This window comes from Girardinichthys multiradiatus, chromosome 5 (assembly GCF_021462225.1).
Source record: "Girardinichthys multiradiatus isolate DD_20200921_A chromosome 5, DD_fGirMul_XY1, whole genome shotgun sequence".
In the NCBI taxonomy this organism is placed as follows: domain Eukaryota; kingdom Metazoa; phylum Chordata; class Actinopteri; order Cyprinodontiformes; family Goodeidae; genus Girardinichthys; species Girardinichthys multiradiatus.
Genome location: NC_061798.1, coordinates 51,826,565 through 51,842,611, shown reverse-complemented (window position 1 = coordinate 51,842,611; position 16,047 = coordinate 51,826,565). Strand labels below are relative to the sequence as shown.

The 16,047-nt window shown below is 40.5% G+C and overlaps 1 protein-coding gene across 1 annotated transcript; it reads right to left on the bottom strand.

Moving 5' to 3' along the window:
• Positions 1 to 7,618: 7,618 nt before the first annotated feature.
• Positions 7,619 to 14,159, bottom strand: LOC124867736 (stonustoxin subunit alpha-like; the record flags this gene model as incomplete). The annotated part of the gene is made up of 3 exons (XM_047364316.1): positions 7,619 to 8,305; positions 8,661 to 10,127; positions 14,045 to 14,159. Coding segments are annotated over 3 exons (2,124 nt in total), but the record flags the coding sequence as incomplete, so codon positions are not given.
• Positions 14,160 to 16,047: the final 1,888 nt, after the last annotated feature.

The window sequence follows — 16,047 nt, the reverse complement described above, 5'->3', positions numbered from 1 at the left end:
TGCTGATCCTATCACCACTAAAACCTGGTTGGGATGGAGTTTTTGGCTTCGGCCCAACTCTGCTTAATCTACCAAAGTTTATAAAACCGGAGGAGGTTCGGGAGCGGGTCCAGGAGGTGGGTGTATGATATGGTGGCTGCATCTCAGTAACCCATTCCTCATCAGGTCAATCATAGGGCTAACAGGGGCAGTTAGGGGCTGAGGGGTCCCTCCGTTCACCAGCAGTGTGGTTGAGGTTTCCGCCAACGACTCATGTTGTAAGGATAGATCCATTGATCACTGTGTTTTCAGGATCAGAACCAAACCAGGAGAGGCAGCATTTAGTTTTTATGTTCATCAGCTCTGGAACAAATTCCCTGAAAATCTGAGATGTTCCAGAAACGTTTGGCTTCATTAAATAAAGACTAAAAACATTAGTGTTTAACCAATTTTGTTTTGTTGCCATTTTGTTTATCGTTGTACCTTTATTCTTCTGGAAACCCGTTGAATGACTCGGTATATGATTAGAGCTTAATAAATAAACGTGTCTAGCCTTTCTTTAGACACCCATCTAATCCCAGCTTCTTAAAAACAAGGCTTTGTTCACACGGATCCAATTTAGATACAGAAATAAATCATTAATTCAATTTCAGTCATTCAGTAAAGTCACAGTTTAGAGATAAAATGATGCAGTTACATTTATTATGCTGGTTGGTGAAAGGATTTCTATCTGTTTTCTATCAGTGTTTGTTTCATTACCTGATGAAGATGAATCGTTCAGCTGAGCCGTGTTAAAGTCTTCCTAGTCTCTGTAAGCTTTAGGCTACACGGCGGTCCTTGTCTTAATGAATCTCCTCCCACCAACACCATCAAACCCCCACCCGTTGTCTCCCTGGTGAGGTCACAGCAGCAACGTAGCCAGACACTTGGACCTGTGGGTAAACTTGGATTGGACCGGGTCGCTTAATGAACAGTCTGCTCTCCCAGGTAGGTCAGAAGACAGGTGAGTCCTGCATCCATGCAGAGAACATTGCTGCTGTACGTGACCTGACAATCTGGCATTCCCCTGTCAAGACCCGCCCACAAACAAGATCTAAAAGCGCCAAACAAAAAGGTTGCTTCTCATCTTTTTCTATGAAATGGATCAGAACAAGGCAAATTCCTGATGCATGATTACACTGACGTGACAGAACATGCCCTTAGTATGGCCCATTATGGAGGACAAACGAGCAAAATAAGGGCCTGCAGTCCTGCAAGAAATATGAGAGATGTGATATGAAATGATATGAGCAGATGCAGTAGATGTTATGGTGTTGAATCATGTAAATCCTCCTGTGCTTTTATATGAAGACCAGATCATCTTTGTCTCAATAATTTCTCAGTTTCCTCATCCTGACCCATAAATGATCAAATATTTGTATGTCATCCGTTTTGTGATATAGGGATAAAATGGAATCTAACTCACAACCCTCTGCTTGTCAGACTACAGCTCCTTGTCCACTGAATCATTCCTTAAATTTTGCATTAAAGTTTCCTTTTGACAATATCAGGCTTCCATGGTGCATTTGGCACATGACAAATCTTTTTCAATAATTTTAATGTAAAAAGCAGGGAATGTCAAGAAGAAGAACAGCTAGAGCAGCAAGGAGGGGTCAGAAAGTGCCAGGTGAGCTGAGGTGAGCTGGAGGACTCACTCAAGAGAAGCCTGTGAATGAATGTGAACATTTTGGAAGAAAAGACAGAAGACAAGGTGGACAATCAGATTGTTCATGGTTGAGCTCAAAGTAAAGAAAATGAGTAATTTAGTGCAGCCATGGTGAAGCTAGCTGAGCATGTCAGTGCCATGCTTTGTAGCATTAGCCTGCAAAACAAAGTTACTGATGTATGACTAAGCGAATCATTTCTTCCCACTGTTGTTACATGCTTCTTTAGGGGTTGGACTGAATCCATCGGAATGACTGGATTAAATGAGCTGCATGATTCTACATGGGATCAGTTTGTTTTCTAAAATGACTTGAGGAGGTCTTTGTTAGGCTGAACAAGAGAAAATTACTGACCTGAATTGAGTAGAATTGAACTTGTATATGAAATATAGTAGAGGGAATATAGTACAGTTCCCTCAGCATCAACAAGTGTACAAAGAATCCATCCATCCATCCATCCATACATCTTCTGCTATTCCAAGATCTTCTCACAGAGGATAACAGGTTCAGGAAAGGGACCCAGGCATCCCTCTCTCTGGTGTCACTCGCCATCTCATTCTGGGGGATCCCATGGTGTTCCCAGGCCAGACGAGATATAAAGTTCCTTCAGCAAGTTCTAGATCTGACGCGGCGTCTCCTGCCAGTAGGACGTGGATGGAAAACCTTCAAAGGGAGGTGCCCAGAAGACGCCCAGAGACCAGAACCACCTCAACAGGGTGATTTAGATATTTTTCCTGGAGCAAAAGTGAGTCAGTTGAACTCTAGGAGGACAAGAGCAGTTCATTGTAGAAAAATATGAATTATCATCCAGCCTGCAAGGTTTTATAACTAGAATTATTCTCTAAAAGAGCATTTTTAAATAATAATAACAAAGAAAAGTTTATTCAGGTTCTTTGAAGTTCTTCCTGAATCAGGAGTCCGGGACTTTTAGCTGTCGGAGACTGGGAGTTTTCATGTATTATTTTTGCCTGCTGCTAACACTTACTCACCACTAGATGCCGCCAAGATCCTCCGGTGTGGAGGGTAGCAGGTGTTCCTCATTTCCATCAACCTGAAGGAGTATTCAATTCAATTCAGTTTTATTTACAGGTCCTTCTCAAAATATTAGCATATTGTGATAAAGTTCATTATTTTCCATAATGTCATGATGAAAATTTAACATTCATATATTTTAGATTCATTGCACACTAACTGAAATATTTCAGGTCTTTTATTGTCTTAATACGGATGATTTTGGCATACAGCTCATGAAAACCCAAAATTCCTATCTCACAAAATTAGCATATTTAATCCGACCAATAAAAGAAAAGTGTTTTTTCTACAAAAAACGTCAACCTTCAAATAATCATGTACAGTTATGCACTCAATACTTGGTCGGGAATCCTTTTGCAGAATGCGGAATGCGGCACCTGTAGCTCCAGACTCAGTCCACTGCTTCCGCAGGTCCCCCAAGGTCTGGAATCGGCCCTTCTCCACAATCTTCCTCAGGGTCCGGTCACCTCTTCTCGTTGTGCAGCGTTTTCTGCCACACTTTTTCCTTCCCACAGACTTCCCACTGAGGTGCCTTGATACAGCACTCTGGGAACAGCCTATTCGTTCAGAAATGTCTTTCTGTGTCTTACCCTCTTGCTTGAGGGTGTCAATAGTGGCCTTCTGGACAGCAGTCAGGTCGGCAGTCTTACCCATGATTGGGGTTTTGAGTGATGAACCAGGCTGGGAGTTTTAAAGGCCTCAGGAATCTTTTGCAGGTGTTTAGAGTTAACTCGTTGATTCAGATGATTAGGTTCATAGCTCGTTTAGAGACCCTTTTAATGATATGCTAATTTTATGAGATAGGAATTTTGGGTTTTCATGAGCTGTATGCCAAAATCATCCGTATTAAGACAATAAAAGACCTGAAATATTTCAGTTAGTGTGCAATGAATCTAAAATATATGAATGTTAAATTTTCATCATGACATTATGGAAAATAATGAACTTTATCACAATATGCTAATATTTTGAGAAGGACCTGTATGGTGTTTTGTGCTTTTCTCCTCTCTGTAGAAATACACAGTCTAGAACTGTAGGAGTTAACTCAGGTAATCTGATCTAGGACCAGCAATAGAATTATCTGGTCCAGATCAGCTGATATTTGTCTGTTCATTTGTGTTCACCCATTTGACACACAGAAGGTTGTCCTTCCCCATCCACCATTTTCCTCTGTTTAGAAAAGAACAATGCAATTTGGGATGAGATACAACAGCTGATGTTTCTAGCTCTTAATTTCCTTCATAGAAGATGCCGCTTTCAGGAGTAGCTGGAGGACGATTTGAAAACCAGCCGTGATTGAATATTTGAATGGATATATGGAATATTAAAGGAGTGGTCTTTGTATCTGAAATTAAAGAAACCCCAGAAATCTGTGTTCATGCAGTAAATGAGTTGCATTTCAAACCTGACAGGATTTTTAGAAAGAGAGAAGATGATCAGGAAACTCACAAAGTTAAACACAGGAATCTGCTTTATTTTTAATTCAACAATCCAGAGAAGCTTGAGCTCTTCAGACTTGAACAACATCATTAAGAGGTTAACCAGTGGCTCCTGACCTGGACTCTGAATATGAGTCAAAACATCCAAAAGAGCATTTGTTTCTTAATGCTGCCCTGCATTTGTTGCAGGGACCTAAATATGTACAGAAAAGTAAAACAGAAGAAGCTGAAAACATAACACTTGCAAGATATATTTGGAACTTTCCATTTTTAAAATGAGTTGACAACACCGTTTTCAGTGCACCACCATGTTTCAGTGCTGGTTCAAGAGGCAGACAACCGTTTTAAACATTTTGCTTCGGAGCTATTTCCCCTCCATAAACCATCATCAGGTCATCTTCTATATCCTGGAGCTGTGTGAGAAAATGCTCCTTGGCTACAAACCAAAATATGACTGGTTTCCATCAGAATGTTTCCTATCTAAGAAGGAAACATTTGATCTTTTATGTTGTGCTCTCAGTAGCTGCATGCAGCTCACCACTTTGAGGAAACTTTGCCCAGATAAACGTTATTTGCTATATTGTTACACAGACCTACTGTAATTTCAAAGATATAAAACACAGAATCACATTTACATTGTTATATTTTTATATTGCAGAAAATAATATTTTGATTATTTATATTTGTTTTATGATTAATAAAATTTTAAAGATAATATCTTTCTTGGTAGCAACTGCCACCATGCAGTTGGTAGCACTGTTGCCTTGCAGCAAGAAGGTCCTAGGTTAAATTCCTGGCCGGGGGTCTTTCCGCATGGAGTTTGCATGTTCTCCCCGTGCATGCATGGGTTCTCACCGGGTACTCCAGCTTCCTCCCAGTCCAAAATCCTGCCTGTTAGGTTAATTGGTCTCTCTAAATTGCCCTTAGGAGTGTGAATGAGTGTGTGTGTGGTTGTTTGTGTGTTGCCCTGCGATGGACTGGCGACCTGTCCAGGGTGTAACCCGCCTCCCACCCATAGACTGATGGATATAGGCACCGGCTCCCTTGCGACCCACTATGGAATAAGCGGTAGAAAATGACTGACTGATCTTTCTTTTTTCCTAGGAGGGTAGCAAACCATCTTCACTACATACACTAAAGGCCGTGCCCTAAAAGTAAAACCAGTACCATCCTCTCGAGTTTATATATATACACACATCCTAAGCTCTGGAACCCAAGTCCTGCAGAGGAGCTGGACTCTCTCCTGAGTTGCCCAGGGAGGGAGGATTAGGGCAGGTAGGGGATACTAATCTGAAACTAATCTGAATTCTGGTGTTTTCCTCTGGAGAATTACTTCCTCTGGAGATTACATCAGACTTTGGTTGTCAAGTCCACATATTTTGTGGACATCGTTCCTTTTAAGGTATTTTTGCTGCAGGAGTATGATGCTAAACACACTGAGCTCAAGACTTTAACTTAAAACTCATGGTTAAATTTCAAAGACTGTTTTTCAGTTTTCTATTTTGTATCAAAAAATGGAATTTCACAAAAAAATTGATTTTCAAAGTATCTCTGTCGAATTTAAAATAGTTGTCCAACAAAAACAAGATCGCGGATACAAGCAGCTGAAATAAGCTTCCTCCGCAGGATTGACGGACTTAGCTTTAGAGATAGGGTGAGGAGATCCATCTTCTGGGGGGAGCTTAATATAGAGCTATTCTCCACATCGAAAGGGGTCAGCTGCGGTGGTCCAGGCAACTGATCAGGCTGCCTTATAGGCGCCTACCTTTAAAGGTTTTTTAGGAGGAGACCTGGGGAACACCCAGAACTCGCTGGAGGGTTACATCCCATCTGGCATGAGAACCAGGAGCATGGCCACAGGGGTGGCTGGGGGTGTCACCGGTTACCCTCTGGAAACTGATTGGCCACCACACCTGCCCCCCCTCAATATTCGTACTTGTCTAAACTTGTGTACTGGCATATTGAAACATCACCAATGGCACACATCAAAGTCTCTGAATGTGTTTTTGCTCTGCATTTAATCGAGGACGCATCGATGCATTGACTAACCGCAGTCTGATCTCAGCATGTCATTCTCCACTAACCTCTATCTTAATTTTACTGTCCAATATAACTGTGAAAATCTCTGCATTCCCAAGTAAAACACTGAAACTCCAGAAAGATCTTAGCTGAGTGGTGACATCATCAAGTACGCTCTGTTCCAACTGCAGAACCACCATACTTATGTGTTCTTAGCCAGAACGTACTTTTAACTCTACTTGCCAAGCACACAAGAACGTACTTGGGTATTGAGGAAGGCTCTAGGAGTTTGCAGAGAAGATTGTTGCTAAATTATTACGTTTGTTCCTAGATTTAGCACCTTTTCAGACCCACTAATCAACCTTATTTAAAAAACTGCTTTGCTGCAATCTGTTTTTAGTAAACTGACAGCAGCTTTCTGAGGAAAACAGTCGCTGGGTCAATGAGCAGAATCAGTTGCAACACGCAGCAACCAACAACAGCTTGCTGAGCGGTTCTCACAGCACAGAGTCACAACTGGCTATAAGCTATAGCTATAGCTATAAATACCCACTCCCATCCACATAAAACTCTGCACAAAATGTCTTTCGATTCCCGGCTGGGGCTCTTTCTGCATGGAGTTTGCATGTTCTCCCTCTGCATGCGTGGGTTCTCACCAGGTACTCCGGCTTCCTCCCACAGTCCAAAGACATGCCTGTTAGGTTAATTGGTAACTCTAAATTGCCCTTAAGTGTATGAATGAGTGTGCGCATGGTTGTTTGTGTGTTGTCCTGCGATGGACTGGCGACCTGTCCAGGGTGTACCGTGCTTCTCGCCCATAGACTGCTGGAGATAGACACCAGCTTCCCCGCGACCCACTATGGAATAAGCGGTAGAAAATGATTGACTGACTATATATATATATATATATATATATATATATATATATATATATATATATATATATATATATATATATATATATATATATAACTATATACAGAAAAATATAACAATAATTTAGCGCAATAAACGAAAACAACTGTTTAGTCAAAATTTAATTGGTGCTGCAGGGTTGAAGCTTTATAATGGGAGAAATAACTTTAGTAGATTTAGGACGGTCTAGCATTATTGTTTTTTTGTTGTTTTTTTGTTTTTACTTTATTGAGATTCAGAATAGAAACAGACAACAAAAACATGATAGCTAACACTTTAGATCTTAAACCACAGTTTTGGTGTGCCACCTTTCTGCAATCTGTGCCCCTACCTGCCCCCCCAAGAACAAAAATCTAGGGACGCCCCTGGAAGGGTGTCTGAGTTTCCCTCCTGGATCTGTTGCCTCTGCGAATCCATCTCAGATAAGCAGAAGACATTGGACAGATGGATGTCTAATAAATTAAAACCTTATTTTTCTTTGGAAAAAAACTCAAATTTTTGGGTGGATTTACAAAATTGTAATGCCAATAACTTGCCTAAAGCTTCATTTAGATGGTCTGGGAAAGTTCAAAAGCTTTAGCTTTTTTAGCCATCATCTGATTATGACCTTGTTACCTTGTTAAGTGTAAAAACATCAGGTTCATGTAATTCCACAGTATCTGACTCAATGGTCCTCTTACACTGGGCAGAAAACAGCAAAGTTAGATTTTTCCCAGATGTAGAAACCTGGGTAAAGTGGTGCAGTGAATCGGTTCTCAAAGGTGTACAGATGGGTCAAAGTGTCAGAGGACACTTGGTAGAAGGACATAGTGCCACCCGGACAATCTAAATACACCCCAATTCTGTTGCATCCAGTAGGAAGAGCAGAAGACCACATCTTACTACGATTGTGCCACGCACGGAGAACATTGTCATTAACACCAAAATACCAGGAGACGTTATTATATCCAAATCCAGTGTGTCTACCCCCTCCTTTTCTTGGACTGCTTTCATGTGCGAGACCTACACCAAGCTCTTTAGTAATTTCACTGCTCCACACTACCTCAAAGTAATGACACCCTGTCAGACCTTCCCTGCACAGAACCTGGGGATATGAATCAAACCTCTTCTCTGTTTTAGGATATCTTTGCCAGGCTCCACATGTTGCCTTCTTGTCTCCTTCAGACAGAATGAGGTACCCATTCACAGTTTCTGTGTCCAAAGTAGGATCACAGGAGTCTGTTGGATAAAAACAAACAACCTGTCATTGTTCATCTCATAGACTCAGGCTAAAACAATGACAGATTTATTCATTATTTAACACCCTCATGTTGACTAAGAAACGATTAACTAGCTGGGATCGGGACACTTTTAAAAGTGCGGTTTAATACCAGCGGCCATCGTTGTTGGATCAAATCAACAGTATTTTTTCAGGTTTATGGAATAAAGACCTTCTTTAGTAGATGTGTGAATTTACTAAGTTATTATTGAACCAGAGCATAGCTGGTTAAATGTTTTTGAGCAATAACTTCTTAAACTTAGCAGTTGGTTTGAATTATGTCTGTCTGAAGTGGAAATAAGAGTTTGGACTTACACCAGATTAAATCTTCTTTATTCGTCACATTTCTCACTCGATGAATGGCAGGTTTTGAGAAGTCTTTAGTTTTCAAGACACCTTTCCTGTAACGGTAGATGGTTGCTCCTCTGAACTCCTCGTTTGGCAGTGCTGCTACAAGGAAAGTGAATCTGCTGCTGCTCTTCAGGCCTTTAGCAGTTTCTGAGATCATGTTGGCTTTCTGTGTGATGTTTTCTAAGACCTCACCAGAGAAGAACCACTGGTCTTTAGAAGGTGGAGTCACACAGGTTGGAGTTTCTTTAAAATAATTATCCATCTGGTCCATGTAGGGGTCATTACTTTCAATTGAGGTAAAAACAAAGCAGAGGGCATCTTCTACACCAAGAACTTGTCTATCCAAGTCTGACTCTTCTGGGATGATCTTGATTCCCTTCATAATATCTAAACAGGATGTGATGACGTTAATTTCTCTGTCTAAATTATCAAGCCACTTCTCTAAATTGTCCTGGCTGAAGGGAGACTTTTCCTGCTCATCAAGGAAATTTTCTAAGCATTCTTCTTCTTCTTCTTCACCTTCACGAATGAGGGGAATTTTCTCTTGCATGGTCTGTTGGATTGTTTTCACATAGTCTTCACACAGATGTTGGAAGCATTGCAACTTTTTGTTTATCGGTGGAAAAGTTTTCACGACTTCCCTTTCCAGGGTTTCATTGCATCTCATTTGTATTTCTCTGATACCTTCCAGAACATTTGCAGCTTTTTTGAGTAAACCCTCATAAAGGTCTCCCTTTAGCTGAGGTGCAGCTGGATCCAGATTCTTCAGAGGGGTCAGCCAGACTCTAACAGGAACTGATTTCTCTCCATTTTGTCCAAGAAGGGCTGGAAGCTTTCTGTAGGTATCTACTGCTTCTTTAAATGTTGTAGTGTTCTTTTCCAGAATGAAATCACCATAAAATTTACAGGATACTTTGTCCATTACCTTTTTTTCTTCTTCTTGCAGATGTTTGAGAACATTTCCTTCAAGATCCAGTTTTGGTATCTTGTTTATTAAACTTTGCATTTTTGCCTTCATGCTGTGCAGACTGCTACTGTCCAACATCTCGCTGTCAAACACAAAGAAAGCATTCGCCCCATAAAGGATGCCTGTGACTACATGTGTTGCATGGCTATTTTTAATAACATCTTTAGATTGCAGTTTCTTGGCATCTTGATGGTTCAGAGCCAGCCGTTCGTATGCAGTTGTTGCTTTGTACTCAAGAATGACTCTGCTCTGGTTCTTGAACTTCTTCTTATCATTTAGATAGTTGGCAGATCCTCCAACTTCAACCAGACCACTCAGAACACCGGCCATCAGAGACGCATCAGCCTTCAGCAGAGAAGCCTTGGTTTCAATGGAGTCTGAAGCAGTAGTTTCATAATCGCTACTGTTCTGGGTTGTTCTTATGGTGAATTTTTGAATAGTTTCTCTGTCCCACAGAGTAAAATCTGTTGAAAAAATGCAAAACTATCAATACATTTTTCATCAAAAGTACGTATTGTGTTTCTGTTTTGTTGAAAGTTGTTACACTCAAAGGTACCGGAACAATGGAGCAAGTGGAGCAACTGCTTTCGTGTTTTAAAAAGTGTGATTGAATAGAGTAGAAAGGAAATATCTTTTATCATCCCACAGTGGAGAAAATTAAGGATATCAGCAGCAAGGTGAAAGGCAAATAGAAGCATGGAGATATGCACAAGGGTAAAAATATAAGAAAAAAACAGAATAAGAATAACAGACTCTACATTAAGGAATAATTTACAACTTCAGTAAAACAAATAGTGTAGTTATTAAAAATAGCATAATCAGATTTAAAGAAATGTAAAGCTAAATAGGGTGATTTAAAAAATTACAAACAAGACTAGACTATTTACAAGAAGGGAAAAAACATTGCAAATAACAGCAGGGATGTGAACTCTTAATGAGTTTCTTGGGAGCAGTGATGGTTATAAAGTCTAACAGCTGCTGGGAAGAAGGATCTGTTTTTACACCCCTTTATGCACCTAGGATGCAGCAGTCTGTCACTGAAGGAGCTCTCCACTTCATGCATGGGGTGGGAGACATTGTTAACCAGTAATGTTTTTTTTTGCTACTCCTTCTGTCCCCCACCACCAGGACTGGGTTGAGGGGACATCCTAGGATGGGGCTGGCCTTGCTGATTAGGTGATTACCTGTGGTATTACCGGAGTACAACAAAAAAGGACACAAAAACAATATGTCAGCCAACATATCGTTTAATCGCTCCCCTTCAGTGTGGATGTTAACCAAACCCTCAGAAGCGCATGGATGCTTCTTGTTTTTCCCCTCACATTCCCAGTTTGTCAAAACCGTTGAAAATTACTATCATTATTTGTTGATTATTCTATGGCCCCACACCAATAGAACCAGGGCTTGGTAACGGTCTAGGGCCGGTAGCTGGGGACCCCAGATCTATCCATTCAGACAACCATATTCAGAAAAGTTAATCAGAATTGACTTTATAAGACTGCTGCATTTCCTCTATGTAGTACCACCAAAATCAGGGTAGACTAAGTACTGTTACCCCTATGAATAAAACAAAAAAACCTAACATTTTTAGGTTGGTTGTAGCTTTTCTATCCCTAGGAGTGGATTTAAAGATATACAATTCTAATTTTTTGTGAAGAATCAACAACAAGTGGGACACAATCGTGAAGTGGAATTAAATTTATTGGATGGGTCAAACTTTTTTAACAAATAAAAAACTGAAAAGGGGGGCGTGCAATATTATTCAGCCCCTTTACTTTCAGTGCAGCAAACTCACTCCAGAAGTTCAGTGAGGATCTCTGAATTATCCAATGTTGTCCCAAATGACTGATGATGATAAATAGAATCCACCTGTGTGTAATCAAGTCTCCGGAGTACTTTCGCAAGGCACTGTAGTCAGTCCGTCTTTCAAAGATGGTGCAACAGACTGTTTACATGCAAGAATGCAGTTCTAGCTTAATGACAGAAAGTCGAACCAATATTTCATGCAAAACATCATGTCTTCCAGTTGCACTCTGTAAATCTGATTGGTGTTTCAGACTCCTGATTTAATATAAATTATCTTTACTGTGACATTTTTGAGTTATTCCATCACATAGGGACATTAAAAACCTTCTGTAGTTTCTGTTGCTGCACTTTACACATGGGAACCCTTTTGGTTTCACACAGGTAATCTCTGCATGATAAGGGGTCGATAGCTTAGCGTTAGCTTCGCACCATTATGAATACACTCAATCTCTGTTTGAGTCTCCTCCTCTCTCCTGCTCTGTATAAGATGTTTAGTTACTTCTCTGCCTCCTTTAGTATTAATGAAACGTAGTATATTTCTTATTGTTGTGGCTTTGGAAGCAGGGGTGTCAAAATTTGAGGCCTAGCTCTGCTTTGTTTAAAAACCAGCAGATGGTTGTGGCCCCTTAGCCAGAGCAGAGCCACTAAGGGTAGTTCCCTGTCGTGGTACTACACCTATTACATGGCCTGGGACCCCCTGCGACCCTATCCCAGGCCATGTAATACAAATTGCAAAGCACTACCTTCTTTTTGCTGTTTTGTATAGTCCACCAGGCCCTTAATCTCAATTTTTAGGTCAATTATGTGATTTCGTGATAAATACAGAAAAGGTAATTATCATAGGGGTTTTAAGAATCATGTCGACACTCAAAATGATAGACTAAAGGTAACTTTTAAACTACCTTAGATTCCATTGGCTTTGCCCAAAACATTAACAGATTGGCTCACTACTGTCTTCATACTCTGGACCTTGTGTGACATATTACATTGAGTGTCTACAAATAACAGTATTTTCTCATAACCCTGTCATGCCTGACAATGTTTTATTGACCGTCGATTTAATGTAACAGAGTATTCCACCCCTAAAAGAAAATTTTATTATATGACTTTAATTATAATAGATCTTTATGAGACAATAATGTTACAACTTTCTGACATATAAAGCCCTTAATGATCTAGCTCCATCATACATCAGAGATCTGATTGGTCCATATGTTCCTAACAGAGCACTTTGTTCTCAGACTGCAGGTTTACTGGTGGTTCCTAGAGTCTCTAGAAGTAGAATGGGAGGCAGATCCTTTAGTTATCAGGCTCCTCTCCTGTGGAACCAGCTCCCAGTTTTAGTCCGTGAGGCAGACACCCTGTCTACTTTTAAGGCTAGGCTTAAAACTTTCCTTTTTGATAAAGCTTATAGTTAGAGTGGCTTAGGTTATCCTGAGTTATCTCTGTAGTTATGCTGCTATAGGCTTAGGCTGCTGGAGAACATAATGACCACTTTCACTCTCTCTGCTACATACTCCTACTACTCTCCAATTTTGCGTTATTAGCTGTTATTTCAGCTTTTAACTTTATAGTCTCTCTCTTTACTCTTCCTAGAAGCTACAACTAGCCTGGCTTTGTGTTTAGCTGTGGCACCTTCCTGGAGGGGGCATCAGCTGAACTTCTGCTGCCAACATGTTAATACTCACCTTCTACAGATGATCCACTTGGCCCTGTCTTTCAGTGTTTAACCCTTTCTCTCTCCTAGACATGGCTACTGGCTGAGCTTCTACTGTGACTAACTCTATGTGCTCTCTTTCAGACTCTAAACTTGAAAACTGGCTCAGAGTTCATCTGCTTAACTGTTTTTTTCTCCTAGATGAAGCAACTTAAGGAGCTATTACTACATTTAACGTTTTACTTTTCTTTAACATAGAACGTACATGCATGCTCAGTATGAGGGCCTGCTGTGAAGTAAACAACATAATGCCAGTGACTGTCCACTGTCTCTACGTGCTCATCCAGGAGGAGTGAATGCTGCAAGTCACTGACTGGATGCAATCTGCTGGGTTTCGGTCCAGCTGCTTCATGTCTATCAGTCTCTTTGCTTTCAGCTGTGCCATGCCCTTTATACACACTGCTTTTCTGTTTACTCCTCCTGAATAGATACTGTTTGTCATGCCAAGCCCAGCCAGTCCATGTCCTTGACTGTTTGCCTCGCCATACCTATTGAGGACTGTTTTGTTCATGCTAAGCCAAGCCTATTCATGTCTGCATCTGTTAGATCCTGTCTGCTTCCTGCCTGTCTGCATTCTGGGGTCTGATCCAAGAACCACTTTTTTTCCAATTGAATTGACTTTGTAAAGTGGCTTGAGATGACATTTGTTGTGAATTGGCAATATATAAATAAATCGATATAATGTAGGTCACGGAAAATAAAATAATAATTAAATAATGTTCCACTTTAACATTGGTTAAATAAGAGTAGATGATGAGGGGCTCCAGAAGACTTCACATAGTTCTCCAGATGTTTCTAAGTTCTTCCTCAAATTTAAAGCATTAATAATGAATATTAGCAGGTATCATTTTATCTCACCTGTGATCAGTTGATCCTGGCGAGCGTCATATAGCATTCCTAACCCAAAAGGCCGACCCAAGGCAACCACATTCCTTTGATCTGAGGTCATGTCTTCAACCTGAAAGGACAGATTCACAAGTCAAACATCTTTTAAAACTTCTAACAAAAAGATATTAGATACAGAAACCATTGGTACCTGCCTAAGCCTCTTGGATATTTTGTTCTGTTCATCAACTTCTAACTGATATTTTTTGTGAATGTGGATTTTTTAACAAACAAGATTCTCGGTACCACAGCTATTAGACCATCAATAGCTTTAACAATAAAATGACTTTGGAGCCATGGACATCGTGTTCTCAGGTGGAACTGGAAAGCACAAGATCATGAACATTTTAAATGGTTCTTCTGACTCACTCAATGCTGATCCTATCACCACTAAAACCTGGTTGGGATGGAGTTTTTGGCTTCGGCCCAACTCTGCTTAATCTACCAAAGTTTATAAAACCGGAGGAGGTTCGGGAGCGGGTCCAGGAGGTGGGTGTATGATATGGTGGCTGCATCTCAGTAACCCATTCCTCATCAGGTCAATCATAGGGCTAACAGGGGCAGTTAGGGGCTGAGGGGTCCCTCCGTTCACCAGCAGTGTGGTTGAGGTTTCCGCCAACGACTCATGTTGTAAGGATAGATCCATTGATCACTGTGTTTTCAGGATCAGAACCAAACCAGGAGAGGCAGCATTTAGTTTTTATGTTCATCAGCTCTGGAACAAATTCCCTGAAAATCTGAGATGTTCCAGAAACGTTTGGCTTCATTAAATAAAGACTAAAAACATTAGTGTTTAACCAATTTTGTTTTGTTGCCATTTTGTTTATCGTTGTACCTTTATTCTTCTGGAAACCCGTTGAATGACTCGGTATATGATTAGAGCTTAATAAATAAACGTGTCTAGCCTTTCTTTAGACACCCATCTAATCCCAGCTTCTTAAAAACAAGGCTTTGTTCACACGGATCCAATTTAGATACAGAAATAAATCATTAATTCAATTTCAGTCATTCAGTAAAGTCACAGTTTAGAGATAAAATGATGCAGTTACATTTATTATGCTGGTTGGTGAAAGGATTTCTATCTGTTTTCTATCAGTGTTTGTTTCATTACCTGATGAAGATGAATCGTTCAGCTGAGCCGTGTTAAAGTCTTCCTAGTCTCTGTAAGCTTTAGGCTACACGGCGGTCCTTGTCTTAATGAATCTCCTCCCACCAACACCATCAAACCCCCACCCGTTGTCTCCCTGGTGAGGTCACAGCAGCAACGTAGCCAGACACTTGGACCTGTGGGTAAACTTGGATTGGACCGGGTCGCTTAATGAACAGTCTGCTCTCCCAGGTAGGTCAGAAGACAGGTGAGTCCTGCATCCATGCAGAGAACATTGCTGCTGTACGTGACCTGACAATCTGGCATTCCCCTGTCAAGACCCGCCCACAAACAAGATCTAAAAGCGCCAAACAAAAAGGTTGCTTCTCATCTTTTTCTATGAAATGGATCAGAACAAGGCAAATTCCTGATGCATGATTACACTGACGTGACAGAACATGCCCTTAGTATGGCCCATTATGGAGGACAAACGAGCAAAATAAGGGCCTGCAGTCCTGCAAGAAATATGAGAGATGTGATATGAAATGATATGAGCAGATGCAGTAGATGTTATGGTGTTGAATCATGTAAATCCTCCTGTGCTTTTATATGAAGACCAGATCATCTTTGTCTCAATAATTTCTCAGTTTCCTCATCCTGACCCATAAATGATCAAATATTTGTATGTCATCCGTTTTGTGATATAGGGATAAAATGGAATCTAACTCACAACCCTCTGCTTGTCAGACTACAGCTCCTTGTCCACTGAATCATTCCTTAAATTTTGCATTAAAGTTTCCTTTTGACAATATCAGGCTTCCATGGTGCATTTGGCACATGACAAATCTTTTTCAATAATTTTAATGTAAAAAGCAGGGAATGTCAAGAA